The sequence below is a fragment of the Gopherus evgoodei genome, chromosome 4, assembly GCF_007399415.2.
Source record: "Gopherus evgoodei ecotype Sinaloan lineage chromosome 4, rGopEvg1_v1.p, whole genome shotgun sequence".
Taxonomy (NCBI): domain Eukaryota; kingdom Metazoa; phylum Chordata; order Testudines; family Testudinidae; genus Gopherus; species Gopherus evgoodei.
In genome coordinates, this window is record NC_044325.1 from 63053678 (window position 1) to 63072251 (window position 18574).

Genomic DNA, 18574 nt, shown 5'->3' on the forward strand with positions numbered 1-18574 from the left:
TTGGTGCAGAAATCTTTGAAGTAGAAAATATGGAATTCCTCAGTAACACTTCTTACAATACTTTTCTGACTTGTGCTTCCATATCATCTCCCTTGTGCTTGGTGGTATAAACCTAGATTTCAAAGTGTTTTATTATCTGTGGGTTAAATACCACTTTGTTCACCAAAATTTTAAAGGAGAGGTTCAATAATAATGCCAAAAATGCGTTTTTTAATCATTTTGTGTCTCTAAATCTGAATATCTGTTTTTTGATATAGATTAGCCTTATGTGATGTTTAAGGGAAATTGACTTCTAAAGGTGGGGAGAAATGTTTAAGGAGTTGATGCTTTCTCATAACGCCAGTTAACAAGAACAGAATTATATGCATGCATGACCCCTTAAAAAAGCAGCTTCTTGTGATTGTTGTGTAAGTACTGTGTATAACCACTCATCATATCAAAGGTCTAACTAATTCAATTGAAACCTTTGAAACAGATTCAGGGTAGGTAAAAATTCAGATGATTTTTTTAGAAAAAAATTATTTTAAATTAAATACAAGTTTATTTTTAAAAAATAAACCTATTTAACATTAAAATTTTGAAAGTGACAACCTATATTAAGGCCTAAGCTACTTATAGCATGTTAAAATCATTTCAATTAAATAAAAAAAAATTAAGGAGTATATGTTTATTGCCACGTTTTAAAGAAAGTCAACCACTGAAGTGGTGGAAGTCATTGGCTAAGCACCTGCAGCTGGATTTTGTTGAAGTGCTAAACTAGCTTTTGACAGCAGTAGTCTCTTCTGCAAGTACTATACAGAGCCAATATCTTCTTCATGGTAATTTCAATTTCAATTTCAATTAATTTCAATCCATCAGCTCAATTGTGAGTTCATTCAAAGTAGAGATGCTGTTTGGGAGTTGAAAAAACAAGCAAGCTTTCTTCTCCTTCTCCTTCTCTTCCTTCTTCTCCTCCTCTCTGTGAATAAAAACTCAGTGTGAGAGGGTGAGATTTACTACTTTTAAAATCTTGAAGGACATGGTAATGAAACAATTAGTTCAATTTATTTAGCACAAATAATACTTCCTTTATTTAATAAATCAGTTAGTTTTAATGCTAAATGTTTCTGATAAACTTTTTTCTCATTTATCCAGCACATTTAAGGTAGGTCTGTTTAATTTTAAAAGTGTTTTTTTTTTTCTCTTTTTTTTTTTTGGCATTTTTAATTTCTTTGAATCTTCATCCATGTCAGACTTGTAAAAAATAATCTAATAAATAAGAAATGCCTCATTCACCGTTTTTAACATAGTCAAAATTAAGAATCTGACTGAATAAATGTAAGTTAAGCTATATAATTGCTTAAATAGTTTTGTGTAGTGTGACAGGGTCAGGCCAGATGGCTACAGGAGAGTGATCGAAGGCAGATATATTAGCCCCAGGTTAAGTAGGTCCCCTTTCCCTGGGTAAGGTAACAGGGAAGGTTCCAGAACAATCGGGAACTTTCTGGAAACAAGGCAGACAGGCTTATTAGAACACCTGCAGCCAATCATGAAGCTGCTAGAATCAATTAAGGCAGGCTAATCAGGGCACCTGGGTTTAAAAAGGAGCTCACTTCAGTTTGTGGTGTGCGAGTGAGGAGCTGGGAGTGGGAGCGGGAGCGTGTGCGTGCTGCTGGAGGACTGAGGAGTACAAGTGTTACCAGACATCAGGAGGAAGATCCTATGGTGAGGATACAGAAGGTGTTGGGAGGAGGCCATGGGGAAGTAGCCCAGGTAATTGTAGCTGTCATGTAGCTGTTCCAGAAGGCGCTCTAGACCATTGCAGTCCACAGGGCCCTGGGCTGGAACCCGGGGTAGAAGGCAGGCCCGGGTTCCCCCCAAAACCTCTCAACTCCTGATCCAACACAAGAAGATCTCCGAGGCTAGCAAAATTCACCAATAAGCGCAGGACCCACCGAGGTAGAGGAGGAACTTTGTCACAATAGATACAGTATATCCTCTGGATTAGCAACAAGAAATAAAAAATTTAGTGTAAAAACTATATTTAGTTTCAAATCAACGTGTTCTAATGGTTACCAACCAATGAGAATCAACCTTTCATTAGGAAAATAACTAAAAAGTACAAATGCAAAACCTAAATAAAATAAATTTAAATCAAGGGTTTCCTGCTTGCTGCTTGAAATCATGATTAAAATCCATGATTTAAATTAGTCTGCCTTGAACATATTGCATGGAATCTGGATACATATTAATTCTTGATACTTTTACCTTTTAATGTGTTATTTTCTACTATAGAGATACCTATTGCAATCTCTTCATATGATAAACTACTGTAAATGCTTCTCTTGGTATGTAGAGAGATAAGGTGGGCGAGGTAATATGTTTTATTGGACCAAATTCTGTTGGTGAGAGAGACCAGTTTTCAAGCTCTTCTTCAGATCTGGGAAAGGTACTCAGAGTGTCACAGCTAAATACAAGGTGGCACAGATTGTTTGGCATAAGTAAACACATATTTCAAGGGACCATTCAAGGTGAAGTGTCCTGTTAACATCCCTCTAGTCAAATGGAAGAAAGGAAGAGGAGAGGGGAGAAGTTGGAGGGGATTGTTAGTGGGTTATAGATTGTTCTAATAAGCCATAAATTCAGTCTCTTGATCTGTGGGATTTGAGTCCATCAATGCTGAATGATTTTTTTAAACTACTAGCTATAAATAAACCACAACTTGCCATGTTCTGCCTTGGTATTGTGCAGTAGAACATATATTTCAAAGTCAAGGTTGGGAGAGTGTGTGAATTTTCTTCTGAATTCTAAGTGATACTTACTATTGAAAGGCATCTTACTAAATGTTTTCAGGGGTGGTGGCATATGATTTTAAGCATTCATATTTATAGTTTTTTTTAAAAGCATTTTAAGCAGTTAGTCTCTTGGTAGCACTGGCTCTGCCACCAAACCTGCAAGGGATGTATCCTAGGCTGTAAACAGCTCCCTTATTTTACTCCTGGGGGAATTCTGTGCCACTGCGTGTGCACAGAATTCATGTCCATCGCAGATTTCTTTGCCTCCTTGCAGAAAAATGACTTTGTAATGGGGAAACAAAGGGAATACGCAAGAGCGGTCACTCACCCCTCCCCAGCAGCGCGGGTGTGTCGTTTCGGGCACCCAGAGGAGCCAGTGGAGAGGCAAGTCACTGCGGGGTGGGGTGGGGCTGAGGATGCCCCGGCCAGTGCCAGGTCAGACCCACCCCACAGTTGCCCAACCCCAGGCATCCATACCCAGTCTCGACCCCGCTGATCATCACCCACTGCATCCGGAGCCCCTTCCCCCCGCTGAGTTTTGCCCCCCTGCACCTGACACCCTGGCCGATGGCTCCTACTTTGCGCTGGGCTCAGCTGTTAGTCCCGGCTGGGCTGGGGGTGGGGGAGAAGCACCCTTCCCCTGCACAGAGCAGTTGGGGCCTGGTCCAACCCACCCCCAGAAACCTCCCCCAGCTTTGCACCAACCACTCCTGCTTCCTATCCCCATTGCTCCTCAGTCATGGGTTGATGGATGACTCTACAGGGAGCTGCTCCCCTGTCTGCCCAACCCCTGTTCATCTGGACAGCCTCCTTCCACCACCACCACCACCCAGACCTTCTGGCCAAACCTCATCCCCCTGCACACAGAACCCCCCCCCCATATCCACTGGTCGAGCCTTCCCCGCACCCAGCCCTCTGTGCCAGGCCCCACTCCCTTACATCCAGACCCCTGCTGAACCCCTCCCGCCTGTACCCAGACCACCCCCTGCCAAGCCGCACCTCCTGCATCTAGACCCCCACCCCTGCACGCAGACCATCCCCTGCTCCTGAACCCCCACCCCAATGAACCCCATCCCCTATGTGCCTAGACCACTCCAATGAGTCTCCTGCACATCGACCCCTACTCCACGGAGCCCCAACAAGCTGCACCCGTATCACTACCCCACCAAGCCCCACTCCTGCAGCAACTTGATCTCTTCAGTGAGCACCTCATACCCAGATCCCGCTTCCATGCCCAGACCCTCCATGCTGAGCCCCAACCTCCTTCACCTGGACCTCCCTCCATTGCCCCTGCACCCAGAACCCCCCTCCGACGAGCCCCAGTGCATCCAGATCCCACACACACACCCAGACCACCCACCCTGAGCCACCTGTACCTAGATTACCCCACATAGAACCCTCTCCCCCCTTACCTAGATCTCACTACACTAAACTCTTGCACTTTGTCAGAGTCAGGTAGAGTGATCACAGAGCAAGTGTGAAAAATCAGGACAGGGCTGGGGTTAGTAGACGCCTATATAAGACACAGCCCCAAATATCGGGACTGTCCCTATAAAATCAGGACATTTGGTCACTCTAGAGTCAGGTGCAGCCTCACCACCAAGTCCATGTCCCATGGGGTGGGGAGGGGCCTGCAGGGTGATCTCCCACTTCCATGCAGCCAGTAGCCTGTACTGCTCTCTGCCATGCTGGAGCCTCCACATTTATTTATTGGCAAATAAAATTTGCAGAATTTTAAAATATTGTGCACAGAATTTTTAATTTGTTCTCACAGAGTTCCTCAGGAGTAATATTTACTGTCAGAAAAATCCACTTCCTTGTGAGTCTGCATCACTCTTTTTCATTTCAGGGAAAATTTGTCGTAACTGGCTACTAGAAAAGATAGAGAGGAAAGGGATATTAATAAAATTTGAACATCTATTTAAGTCAGACATTTTGGACTTGGATGTAATTAAAATACAACTGTTTTATTAATTGTATTTTTAAAATATTGGAAATAAATTTCTGTTCAAGGGGGATTAGACTAAGTCCTACAAAGGAATAGTGGGGGCTAGCAGAGGAAGGGGACAGCTGATGTCAAATTCAAGGGACTCTCTCTGAACAACCTGGAGATAATTCTCTGCAGAGCACTTATGCTAGAGACTTATCCTTTTGATGGGGACAAGAAGAAATAGGATCATAGAAATAGCCATACTATAACAAATCAGTTGTCCGTGCAATCTGGTAGAAGGGCTACCTCCAGGGCAGGGTTGTGTAGGATGATTGCACTACCACTACCCCTACTGTACCTGTTTGGTGGATAAGTTGAAGACTCTTCTCTAATATGACATAATTCATTTATTTTAAATAGAGGGACAGAAGATCTTGTTGCCTATTTCTGATTGCTCTTGATGTTTTTGAAGTTAAATTTGCCCACTGATGTATGAGAAAATAAGGGGAATTGGTCAGCCTGTAGGTTGGCCAGCTGGTATTCACCATTCCAGGCCCTCAAAAAGTTCTAAAACCTTCATCTCTTACTGAAAGAAGTGATCAGTACATGAATCAACTTTCCCTCAAAAATCAACAGTGTTCCTGTTCCAGCACCAAGTATGGAAGGGTTCTGAGGCAGTTCTGTGGACCACCAGTATAGGGGTCTGAGACTGAGTTGCTTCTTATTTACCCTGGAACTTGTTAAATCTGGAACTTTGACATCTGAAAGAAACATCTGAACCAAACAGGTTTCTAATTTATATATTTTATTAACTAAATGAAAGAATCAAATAAAATACATCAGGTGATTTAAACCAGATTAAATCAACAGCTTTATCTAATAATTTGGGCAGGCATAACTGAGAGCCCCCCAGAATGGGAGGATATTATCAATCTCAATGTCAGCCAGTATACTTATCTTTCAGCCAAGTAGCTGATACAGGAAGGATCTGATGATCCCTCCCAGCTTCAAGTTAATGTTTGAGCTTTGATGCCAATTAAGGGAGCTTTTCCAAAATTAATGATTGTTAGGTAATAGCCAATCTTGCACACCACCCATCCCCAGTCATAGGGTTACATGAAGTGTTCCAATACAATTCAAGATAATAACTCGTTATTTTTAAAATTTGAATGACAAATTTAGGTGAAAGTAACATGATTTCTCAGGAGTCAGCATACAACTTCTAACCCAGGAAATATTGTGTGATCTTTCAGTCAACAAAGTTGGTTAACCTATGGCTGTTTCGGGTACTGGCAAAATTGTTCTATAGGCGCAGTTCTCAGATCCTGTGGGTTTTATCCATACACACTCCTGCTCACTACTAGCCATCTGCTGGAGTTAAAAGTGGAAGAATGTTAAGGTAGAGGTGGAAAAGAAAACAAAACCCGAAAGGCTGATACATATGCAGGATGGGTGTTAACTCTTGTGGATAATCTAAGAAAGCTGGCACGTGGTTGAAAAGATTAGCAAGTCCTCTTGTTGGCTCAGATTTTAACAGTAGCGGACTTGCTCATTGGGTAGAAGTTACTTGCATGTAGATGTTGAGTCTTAGATGTTGCATGTTGCTGGACTTTTACCCCTTGGTGGCCACCTGGGTGGTGGAGGAAGCACAGGCCATGTGGTCAGACACAGTGGCATCTCATGGCCAGAGGCCAGCAGCCAAGGTCTGCAGCAGCCACTGCAACAGCCATTGCAAGCAAGCCACGGTTTGTGGCCAGCAAGCCTGAAGTAACAAATATTAGCTTCTCCAGTTTTTGAGAATGATAGTATGGCTGGTTCCTCCCATTGGGAATCCGTCCTCAGGAGTCCCATGGCAGATCATAATTGAATCTCCTTCTAAAGTCACTGGCATCACCTTAAGCGTTTGATTAGGTCACCCTTATGCAAATTAAGAACCTCCCCCATTTCAGTAATTATGGACACAAAGACCATGGATCCAAAAATATATCCAGTCAGTGGGCAAGTCCATAGATATTTTGAGACAACTGAGGTCATGAGTCACTCTACAGACATTGTCTCAACAGTTCTAAAAAGTCCCAACTCAGAAATAATTTTCACAATGCAAATCTAGCAAAAAGTTGGAACTGAAATCCTAGAAAAGCACCAGTCATACATTCACTCAACCATGCAAGTAGGAGAACCTGTTCCTGTTCTGCAGAGAGATGCTTATAACTTCCTCTTTTATATTTTTGTTATGTGTTAGCTTAGTTTTGAATAGCGTTTTTGACTCTCAAAATCTGGATGAAAGGTTAGACTTTAACTCAGTGGAACAAAAGCTTTTTTCCTTCCAAAATCATAGTCTTGGGATTCAGTTATTATGCAGACCTATCTACAGATCAGATGGCTTACTTAAAGGTTGTGGCTGGTCCTTAAAACAATTAAAATTTCACACTAATTGTTAATAGAAGCACTTACACAAGTTCTTACCTGCACAAAGTTTTGTATATATATTAAGTTTGTGTGTTATATTTGGTAAGTCTCTGTCCATTTGTCTTTCTTTAAAGTTCAGCTTTCACATGACCCAGTAATCTTTTGTCTAATTGTCCAGGGAAATGACTGGGAAACAACCCTGCTTGTAACAACGCACAAGTAATCAAAAATATACCTAGAATGTATTTATATCATACACCTTGGGCATGGGTTTAAATTAACCTTAGTTAGTTTGTTTAAAATCTATGACCTATTAAAAATCATGTCAGTTTAACTGGGGACTGGACTTTCATGTAACATACTTGGAAGTAATTAGACATAATAGGGCATGTGAGAGATGAAGTTTTGGCTTTAACCCTGATTTTTCCTGGCTTCTGAGGCTTTCAGTGTCAGTCACATATTTAATTACTGTCATATTCTGTGGTTTAATGTTAAACCACATCTCATTACATCTTGTTTTCTGATTGGTTTAAACTGGCCATGACCCAGAAAGACTATATTTTGTATAGTAACCAGCATCCTGAAATGTTTCCTATTTCGCAGGAGGAGATGGGTCCCTTTCGGTGATATTAATAGACTTTTTTTTCTGTTTGATTACAGGAGTGGAACCTGGTCCTATGACTCATGCCCGGAAGAAACAACTTTTCCTTCTAAAACATCCAGCTGGTTCTGCTGGCCAAGCTTTGTCACCAGTAGATGGTGAAAGAATGGATAGGACTGAGGCAGGGTGCAGTGAGCAAGGAGACACCACTGATATTCAAAACTGGCAGAGTGGGTTTATGGGTGTGAACAAAAGCAGGAATTTGCAGAAGATCAGAAAGACGTACCCATTAAGGAAACGTCTGATCACTTCTGTGGACAAAAAAACGTGCAAAGTGCTTCTCACCAGATTAGAGGACGTGGCTGGATCATTGTCAAAAGAGACCCAGATTGGCACAAAAAGAGACCTCTCCAGTTGGATGGATGACTTCAGACCTCCCTGTTTCCCAGAACAAGTTCAGACTCTGGGAGCAGGGAAGAGTGATCCACCTGGGGAAGAGAGCACAATAACTTGTCCTGGAACAGAACAGGAACCCAGTGCCGCTCCTTTGGAGCCCAGGAAACGAAGACTAGCCTCTCTGAATGCAGAGGCAGTGAATAACCTGCTATTTGAACGAGATGATGGCTTATTATCTGGCAGGCGTTTTCGGAAAGACTCTGTCAAGGCCGGTGGAGATTGCAGCAAAGCTAGTGGCAACTGGCCCTCATTGGGAAAACCATCTGTAAAAACAGTTAAGGGAAAGAGTCAGAGTGGATCTAGTCAGAAATGCAATAGCTCTGACCATTCATTGGATGACGTATTTGAAGATGGAACAAAGAGGGAGGATAGTGGAATTCCCTATCATCCCACCCCAAAGAGATTGGCCAGTCTCAATGCTGTGGCATTTTTGAAACTGACCCATGAAAAAGACCAACCTCTGAAGCCGAGGAGTAAATCAGATGGAGAGGGCAAGTCTGAGAACCACTGTTCCAAATCAAGGCTCAAGTGGGCCAAAGCCAATAGGAAGAATTGTGTCAAATCCAAAAAGGAAATGTCCAGTGTAAAAATGGAGGGTCCACATGGCTGGCAAGGATTTCCTGCAAGTGCTTTTAGGAAAGCAGACCATCAGGACTCCCCTAGTCTCCATGGAAATATTGAATCTCTGAATTATGAACCATTATCTAATTCCTATGATAGCACAGAGGGTTTTTATCACAGACTGCCTTTGCTTATGGGTGGACAAGCTTCCATGAAGCCTGAGTATGGGAGACCTGGGGAGAAATCTCCTACTCCCAAACAGGAATTTCATCAGCCTTCCTTCCCCGTGCAGCAGTTCCATCCCTTGCCTGTGCCAGGAAATCACACGGATTGTGGATGTCTCTGTGAATCTTCAGATTTGACTCCATTGAACGGGTTTTATGTTTATTATGGCCAAAGTGGATACAGTGGCTACTCTCACTGCTCGGTTTACCCTAAGGATGAGCTTTCACAGTCTACGTGTGAGGGGCTCTTGGTATCTCCAACTTCCTTACCATCAGGTACTCCTTTCCAGCCACTTCACTGGTGTAACTCTCCGTACTGTTGTGGCGAAGGAACAGCTGTTAACAGTTACAGCCTTTGTGGAGTTATGCATATGCCGGAGAGCAGGATTAGCAGTGTGCATACAGGACGGAACAGCTACCCTTACAAAATGCCTTTTGCAGCAGGTAAGACAAAGTAACAAATGGAGGTCTTAGCATGCCTAAGTAAAGAAGGTTAGATTAGTGCACTGATCAGCAGAGCGGGGTATCTCGTTGCCTGGGTCTGACCAAGTAAGAGGCATGCGTCCTATGTATTGGGTTCAGCTAAATCTGGGACATGTACTGTCTGTTGGTGAGGAAGATGCAGCGTTCAGCTACACCTCTAGATGTTATGGCATTCCTTCCTTTTCCTCTGAAGGCTGTTTCCATTAAAATGTTGTATGGGGATGGAAAACTTGAATCAGAAGGCTGGTAAGATTTGGGGCAGAAAAAAGGTGGTCCCTGCTTTGAATTCTGCCCAGGTTAGAGTAACCACAGTACAGTGACTGTCTAATCTATGGGAAATGAGGGGGTGAAGATATACCTATCTCATGGAACTGGAAGGGACCCTGAAAAGTTATCAAGTCCAGCCCCTGCCTTCACTAGAAGGACCAAGTACTGATTTTGCCCCAGACCCCTAAGTGGCCCTTCATGGATTGAACTCACACCCCCTGGGTTTAGTAGGCCAGTGTTCAAACCTCTGAGAGATCCCTCTCAGTTCCTAGGGCTGAGCGGTCCAGTTTCCCAAATGGCCACTGCTGTGTATAAGAGCTCTAGTTCATAGTTCCATCTGAATCCAAAGGCTAATCTAGAATATGAAAATCGAATGACCCTTTCGTCCCTTTAATGAAGGGTTCAGGCATGCTGGTAGGGCAGTGTGTGGAACTTGGCACTGCCTTCTGCACTGTATCTGATCTGCGAACCATGAAATTCCCAAAATACATTTTATTGCATTCTCACAAAATCTCTTATTTGGGTTTTTTCTTTCCTTTGAACACACCAAAGTTATTGAGTATTTGAGCAGGTGCTACCAGGTACAGGGTACAGTCTTGCTCCTATCCCTTCTCTGGGCACAAACTGCTCGGAGCCTTCTAGTCAAACACCTTGTGCAATATATTACAGTATTCTCCCCACCACCTTTCCAGAGTTGTGCAGCTCTGTATTTACAATAGCACATGCTCTTTTGCTCTCTCAGCCAAGGAGTGGGGGAGACAGAAAGTATCTTCCTTCTGAAAGAGCTTTCCTGGTTCTGGCTCTGACTCTGAAAAGCCTGCCTGCTGGCGTGCCATTCTCAGTCTTTCTCTCTTCCCCACTGAGCACATCCTTCCTGTGTGTTTTCTACTTCTGGACTGATGGATTCATTAGCCTTGTAGCTCTCTCCTGCCCATCCCCAATCTATCTCCTCAGGTTTCCTCCAGGGTGATTTAACTGGTGATCCTGTGATCAGAGTGTTGGTATAGCTGCTGTTGCCCAGCACTCTGTCACACAACCCAGTTTGGAAAAACACCAAAAGATGTTAGCAGTGAAATAGTTAACTCACTGAATGTCAGTGGATTCTTGAGATCCCATTAGATCAGTGTTTCTCAAACTGGGGTCACTGCTTGTGTAGGAAAAGCCCCTGGCAGGCCCAGCCGGTTTGTTTACCTGCCCCGTCCACGGTTCCATCTGATTGCGGCTCCCACTGTCCACAGTTTGCTGCTCTGGGCCAGTGGGGACTGTGGGAAGCGGTGCGGGCCGAGGGACATACTGGCCGCCACTTCCAGCAGCTCCCATTGTCCTGGAGCATCGAATTGCAGCCAGTAGGAGCCGTGATCAACCTGCAGATGGGGCAGGTAAACAAACCGACCCGGCCTGCCAGGGGTTTTCCCTACACAAGTGGCGACCCCAGTTTGAGAAACACTGCATTAGATCCCTTTCTCTGATTTTTTAATGTGTAGCCTATGAGATTGAAATCCAGAAGCATAATATGTTTAATAAATGGTTCAGGTATTTGTGCAGGTTTATTTCTAGCTATGTTATCCATCAACTTTGTACTATGGTTTTTATCCAGGAGCTTTGCCTTCACTATGTAGAAAAATGTCTATTTACAATATTTGAAACTAGCTACCAGAATTGTTGTGCCAGGGCAATCATATACCAGTATATTTTCAGCATAAAAGCCACGAAACTGTAAATGAGGTGTGTGTTGCTATTACCAAAATACAGTGTAATCTGTAAACTGAGATTGCTTCATTTACCTCTGAGATGGAATTGTCTCTGAAGATGCAGCTACATGCAGCAATGCTGTACAGTTTAGGATTCAAAGGGAAGGATAACTTATCCAATTAAAACTGCTGGAGGATTTTAGGTAGGCAGATGAATCTTCTAAGTCAAGAGTACAGGATGAGATGGGCCTTATGGCCTCCTTCCGTTCTAAGAAGGTGCTGTAACTCAGAAGCACTTGAGCAAAGTGTAGAGTTCCTTTTTCCAAAATATCTCTCTGCTGTCCTGGTGTGGAAGCCCCCACCCCACCCTGAGGGCTTGACAGTAACATAAAAGTCTCAGTAATAGCTCTGTGTTTTCATAACTGAATAATACTTGTGCGAAGACTAGTTCAGATATAAGAATACTGCTCTTTGACGTACTGCCTTGAGTCATGCCAATCTATACTGTACTAAAAGGAATTGGGTCAGGCACCTTAGTGATGCTAGCTTAACATTCAGATGAAAGGGGTGTGATGGTGTTTTGGTGGTGCTCTCAGTGATTTCCTATGTAGAGAGAGAAAAGTTGATGTCTTATGCAGAGGGAGAAGATTGATGTCATCCCTTCTTGTAAAGCTGATAATTACCTAAGATGCCATGAGTAGTGCCAATCTGTCCCACAGGTAGGATTTCTCCAATTCTGCTGTATTCCTCCAGACTTCCCCTGCTATAGATTTTTCTTTTTAAAGGCAAATAGCAAGGTAGCACACTTCTTAAATGTGGTGCATTTGCATTGTGTGTGTTCAAAAGTGTGGCCAGGCCCTCTTGTCTTCCTTGCTGAGTATTTTCCATTTAGAATTCTGCAAAATTGGAAAACCCTAGAGTTTCTGCTTTTGCTGAGTGAATTGTGGAGGGAGGTCTCTTCTAGCATAAATAAAGTTTAATGTTCTAGGTCTGGTTTGTTGAGCCTTTGTGAAAAAGATCTGAGTCTTTCCTGGAAAGGTCAGCTTCAGTGAGTTAAAGAATTACTTAACCTGAATAATGTCATATGCAGAGAAGAGGGGATAAGGTTGATCCCCCAGTGTTTCCAGCTTGACATATCAAGTGCTCTGCATCTATATTCTTGTTGATTACAGTCTGTTGTTAGCAGGGGCAGCTCTAGGCATTTTGCCTCTCCAAGCACGGCAGGCAGGCAGGCTGCCTTCGGCGGCTTGCCTGCAGAAGGTCCCCAGTCCCGCAAATTTGGTGGCAGCCTGTGGGAGGTCCACGGAAGCCACGGGATCAGCGGACCCTCTGCAGGCATGCCACCGAAGGCAGCCTGCCTGCTGCCTTCGCGGGACCAGCAGAGCACCCCCTGTGGCTTGCCGCCCCAAGCACGTGCTTGGCATGCTGGTTCCTGGAGCCGCCCCTGGTTGTTAGAGAGATTAGCTGGGTACCGAGTGAAGCCAAACTGCCCTTGTAGAGGTAACTAATTTTGAACGCAGTCATCCTGATAGTGATGGGTCTAGTTAGTGGTACTCATAGATAGTGGTGTGTTCTCTTTACAGGGGCCAAGTGTTAATTTTGTACTCAGAGTAGCACAGTGCATTGCAAGAATGAGCTGCCAGTCTCATTCCCGAGGGAGGATGTGTTCACTTGTAGGTGAATGATGGGGGTCTGCTGTATACAGGTGAAGGGATTAGGCTAGTGCCGTGGGCCGTGTTTGTGTGCCATATCCGGCAGAGAGAGAGAGAGGGATTACTCTTGTGTTCCAGTGACAGCAGCCTGCTATGTAAAACTACACACAGGGTAATGAGGTTAAGACTGAGCAGACTGGATGAGGAGTTGGCCATGATGATTATCTATTTTTAGACATGGGGGATGCTTTATTGGTAGTACTTGAAGCCAATGAATTAATGGGTGGTGGAGGGATGCTAGAAAGGTTAAACCTGGGCAGATCATTTTCGGTGGTGGGAATGTTTGCATGGCAGGTGGGAATGTAGGACATGATGGAGTTCTTGTGGTCCTATTGAGCACTGGTTGAATGAAGTCTTTCCCTTTCTTAAGGTGGATAGATATTAGAGCAGTGGCTTTCGAACTTCTGTTCTGGTGACCCCTTTCACAAAGCAAGCTTCTGAGTGCGACCCCACCCTTATAAATGAAAAACACTTTAAAATATATTTAACATCATTATAAATGCTGGAGGCAAAGCTGGAATTTGGGGTGGAGGCTGACAACTCGTGACCACCCCCATGTAATAACCACACGACCCCCTGAGGGGTCCCGACCCCCAGTTTGAGAACCTCTGTATTAGTGTGAAGCCGTTTTGTCATGCTTCAGTTTGGAACTGAAAAGAGCTTGTGATCTCAGTGTCCTTGAGGCTGCTATATTACTTACCAGGTCATCTGTGGAATTAGCCTGGATGTCTAGGCCATAGGGTGCCAGAGTTCAGTTGCTAATCTTCACCCCATTAAATAGAGCTACTCATGATGGCTGTCCAAGTGGTCCCAAATCTGACTCAAGACATATCAGCTTGTCCATTTAAGAGTTCCTAAGACTTTCCTACATCATCATTCTGGGCTGTTTCCCCTTTATTAGTACAACTGCTCCATTCTCCTTGTGTGCCGCTCTGCACCTTCCAATGTTCTTCTTCCCGCTTCACCATCTTTTAAATACCCATCACAATCACCACTAACCCCATCAGCTAAAGAGTTGGAGGGAAACTGTTGAGTGACAGGAAACACTCCTCCTCCCAGGGGAACAGAGCTCTACATCTGTAGCCTTCCATGCTGCTACAAACCGAGCAAGCAGAGAGATCAAGAATCTTTCCAGCCAGCTCTATTAGCTGTACTTGTTTTTATAGCTGTTGCTGCTAATCTGTGAATGCATCTTTCTTTTGTTACTGCTCCTATCTCCAAGGATGGTGATTGTTTCATAACCTTTTACAGCTCACTGAGTGGGAGGCAGAGGGCAGCAGTTTCCTGCTGTCTGGAGCAGCCTCAGCCATGCTTCACTCTGTAAATTGAATCAGTTATTACGCTGATTCTCTTAAACTGCTTTGATTTTTAAGGCGGTGCCCACTTGGGGACCTGCAGATGTATCAAAGCAACTGTCTTTATGAACCTTAGTGCTGTCTGAGATTGCCTCAAGCTGCCCTGTTGGCACATCCAGGATGCATGCTTTCAGATTTATGAAGCATGGGGATTTTCGTATGTACTGGGCTGTTTGTTAAGCTGGGGACCTCTCTCCCTGCCGGAGATGATAATGCTGTGTCACTAGACTTCTTCCAATCTAAACTTCTTTCTTTTTTACTCAGGCTTATTTCATGGATTGAACACTTCAGGCACTGGGGATTTTGGCTGTGTATTATCATTGTAAAATGCTTTGGGATGCTTTTGGAAGGCTTTGTCAGCTGACTTGCTAGCGTATGGTAGTAAATCTGTCTGCTTCTGGGATATAGGGCTGTCCTAAAGGCAACAGCCCATGCTTTGTTTCAAGCTCGCCCCATGTTTTATCATTGCTCTGGATCTCATTAGAGAAAGCTCTTCACTTCCACCGACTGAACTTAGCGTCTGCGTTGGCACCTTGAAGGAAACTGGCTTTTGGATTAGTACGGTGGGATAGATGCAAGGCTAAAAGGGACCTCGAGGTCATCTAGTCCACCACCACGAGCTGAGGCAGGGTTGAGTATGTGTAGACAGTCCCTGACAGATGGTTAATGTGTAGTTTAGTCCTTTGCGAGTTCTCATCCTCTCACACCGTAAGCCCTACTGCTAGTCACCTTTACATATATGGTGGGGGTCGGACTAGATGATCACATTGGTCCCTTCTGACTCTAGAATCTATGAAAGTCTAGTATCACTTAGGGTGCTAACCCAGCCCTTTGTACATGATAGGCTGGCACTGCCGAGGAGCATATCAAATTGGTTTGTCATAGTGAGGATGTACTTCACTGCTTTTCAAAGCAGCATGCTCAAGTGCTTTTAGAATCAAGCAGCAGTACAAAATGCTTCCTAGTACAGAAGGCCCATGTTTACCTTAAATATAAGTATTGGCTACTAATAGAGGTGCAATAAAGAGAATTCTGTAGGAAAGTACTGCTTAGCTTAGCATCATCCTACTAATTTGGTCGTTATCAAGAAACTGCTGTACAAATATATCACTCTTCCCTTCTCCCTCTCTCTTGTTAGAAAGTTGCAAATCTCTAGACCAGCTGAGCCTCACAATCCCTGTGGCAGGGCACCCCGCATCACCTGCCCACCCACTCTCAGGATGCCCTGTGCCCAGTGTGCCACCAGCTGCAGAACCAGTTCCTCACTTGCAGACTCCCAACTCGGAACCCCAGACCATGGCCCGAGAGTGTCCACAGAGCTCCAAGCCCCCCAGTGGCTCCAAATCTGGTCTTCGAAATACTACGGGCTGTTTACATGCCTGTGATAGCAAAGTAGCAGGAGGTCACTCTCATCCAAAGCAGCAGCGCATCAGCAGGAGGAGAGCAACCAATGGCTGGATCCCCGTGGGTGCAGCCTGCGAAAAGGCCGTGTATGTTGTGGTAAGTGCTGGAAAAATTCTGCTTTCCTATGTATGCCTCCAAGCATGCTGCACAGTAAACTGAGATCCAGTAGGGACAAGGAAGGGAGGTTGCAGGATTTCAGGTTAGGTAGACTTGCCTGCAGGTACAGGAGCATTCTCCAGAGACACTCCTGCTATTAGCTCTGTAACAGCACGATCTCAATGGATGTCATCCAGCATTTCTTTAACAAGGGAACAATTGGATTGGTACAAAACATTTTTGCTGGGCTTTGGGGCTGAACCACTTGATCGTTGGCTTCTCGTTCTTTCTCCAGTCTGGCATGACAGACAAGCAGAGAAGAAGCCTGAAAGGAAAACCTGCTTCTCCTGCCCCTCTTCCCAGATAATTGATAATGAGTGCTGCTGGGTTTGTATTCAGAGAGGGATGACTGCCTCACATAAGCCAGGACACAGGCGCTGGATCAGAAAAGCAGTAAACCCCATCAGGGAAGTGGAAAGTGGTACCTTCTATCACCACTACAGGGAGTAGAGGAAGCAGCAGTCTAAGGACTATTCTCAGGCAAAAATAGCAACTGCCAAGGTGCTTGAGCTCGTCTTGTCAGCCATTGGTGGTGCCTGTAGCTCCAGCAATAATTCCCCTCCGTTGCCCAGTACACGGCCTTGGGAAGGACACAAAGTCAGCCCAATGGGGGCCCCACCAGCCCACATCTTTTATGCCCTATTTATAGGCCCTAGCCAGCTGTTCTTCTCTGTGGGGGTTTCCCAACTAGGCTTCCCCTTCCAACAGATCTCTGGCATTCTGAGCCTGTAGGAGTAGAGATTTGTCCCTGTGAGACAACTCTGCTGCATCAGGGGTTACCCTGCTCTGTGGTTTCATTTTATCCATAATATCAAAGTGTACACACAAATTTGGAAAAAAAAAATCTGGAGGAAACGATCCCATGTCTTGGGGCAGAATAGGTGGCTCTTATCAGGGTATATCTACGTTGCAAAAAAAACCCTGTAGCAGAGAGTCTCAGACCCCAGGTCTACACACTCTGGCATGCAGTGCAAAGCTAAAAATAGCTGTGTAGACATTCCTGCTAGGGCTGGAGCTTGGGCTCTGGGACCAACCCCCTTGCTGAGTTTCACAGCCCAAGCTCCAGCCTGAGTGGGAATGTCGGCTTTGGGTTTGGTTTGATTTTGTACTGTAGATGTACCAATAGAGGCAGAGCCTGTTACTCTTGTTCCTCATGTCCAAGAGGTCAAGTGGGAGCAGAGCAGAAAAGCAACCTTCACCTTTTAGGCTTTTTCTTTGCTCATTTGTCATGCTGCAGACAAGGGGATGTGCTGCTGTGGTGCTGGAGGAAGAATGAGAAGCCAAGAATCAAGTAACAGCCCAAATGTTTTTGCACCAGTCCAATTTGTGTTGTCACAACCCCTTCACTTCATTTCGTTAGTAAAGTGGATTTCACTTTGCCTGTATTTTCAAGAGGACAAATTACATGTTGTTGCATTCTTACAAATAGTTTTTAACAGTCTCTTAGGATGCATAACTATTACATTTCAAAACAAACAACAAATTTAGTCTCCAATGGCACCAGTAGCATAAGCAGCTGGAAACCTGCAATATCTAGGTTGATAATATTAAAAAATTGTTGTCACAAGAACACTTAACTGAAAGCAGGTTTGTGTGTGCACAGGTGTAGGAATGCTCACTCTTGATCCATTTAAAATACAATGGGTGAGATGGTTTCAAAGTACTATTTTTTCCTTTTAGACTAGGACTGATTCTTAAACTGGCATGGTGAAGATTCTGCAATCTACTGTACAGAGGCAATAGCAGTATGTTTTCGCCATAGCTTTTCTGAACGTCAGACTGGTGGCCATACCTGATCTGAAGACACTTGATTACTGAACCCAGGAGAATGTTCTGTGGGTTTTTTTCCTAGATTCATTAGCAAATAGTTCACACCCACTTTTCAAATTTACCCTCTGGATGTAGAGATGCTATGAGTGGGTTTGTGCTGTGTGACTTCTCTCTGGGATCTCTTGTAGCCAAGGTGCACCACTTCGGACAGGGCTTTTAGTGAACTGTTTTAATCAAGACCAGGAAGATTAAAGGCAGCTTATATTAGTTGTTCTGAAGTATTTCCTAGCCTAACTTTTTGTCTCTCTTTCCCCTGCCAATGCTGTAGAATGAGCCAGAGCCAGCTGTTCGTAAGAGCTACCAGGCTGTGGAGAGAGATGGGGAAATTATCCGGGTACGAGATACGGTCCTTTTGAAATCAGGACCACGAAAGAAATCTATGCCTTATGTGGCAAAGATATCGGCGCTGTGGGAAGACCCAAAAACAGGTACTGGGTAGAAAACCAGAGTACATTATGTTCATCCTCTGTCCATCAAATCCCAAAGAACTGAGTGGAAATGGGTTAATGGCAGAATTGATTAGCGGATGCTAATTTACCAGAATAACTCACCACTACAGGTTTGGGTGATAAAGGGGAGGAGCTAGGTAATCAGAGCCCTATAGCTGTGCATGGTGACCTCTGATACAAGAACTGAAATTTCATCTTTTTAGTCATTAACTCAGAACCAGTAATTATCCTGAAAGCATTTGCAACAGATCTATCAACCAAAGATCTTTGCA

General features: G+C 44.2%; 1 protein-coding gene across 1 annotated transcript in view; it reads left to right on the plus strand.

Moving 5' to 3' along the window:
- The window catches only part of BAHD1 (bromo adjacent homology domain containing 1), a 72486-nt gene that overhangs the window by 42904 nt on the left and 11008 nt on the right, over window positions 1-18574 (plus strand). The window contains exons 2-4 of the mRNA XM_030559471.1: window positions 7774-9399; window positions 15602-15963; window positions 18122-18281. Of these exons, the coding sequence (XP_030415331.1) occupies window positions 7791-9399; window positions 15602-15963; window positions 18122-18281 (2131 nt within the window). The 5' untranslated portion in view covers window positions 7774-7790. The remainder of the gene's footprint in view (window positions 1-7773; window positions 9400-15601; window positions 15964-18121; window positions 18282-18574) is intronic.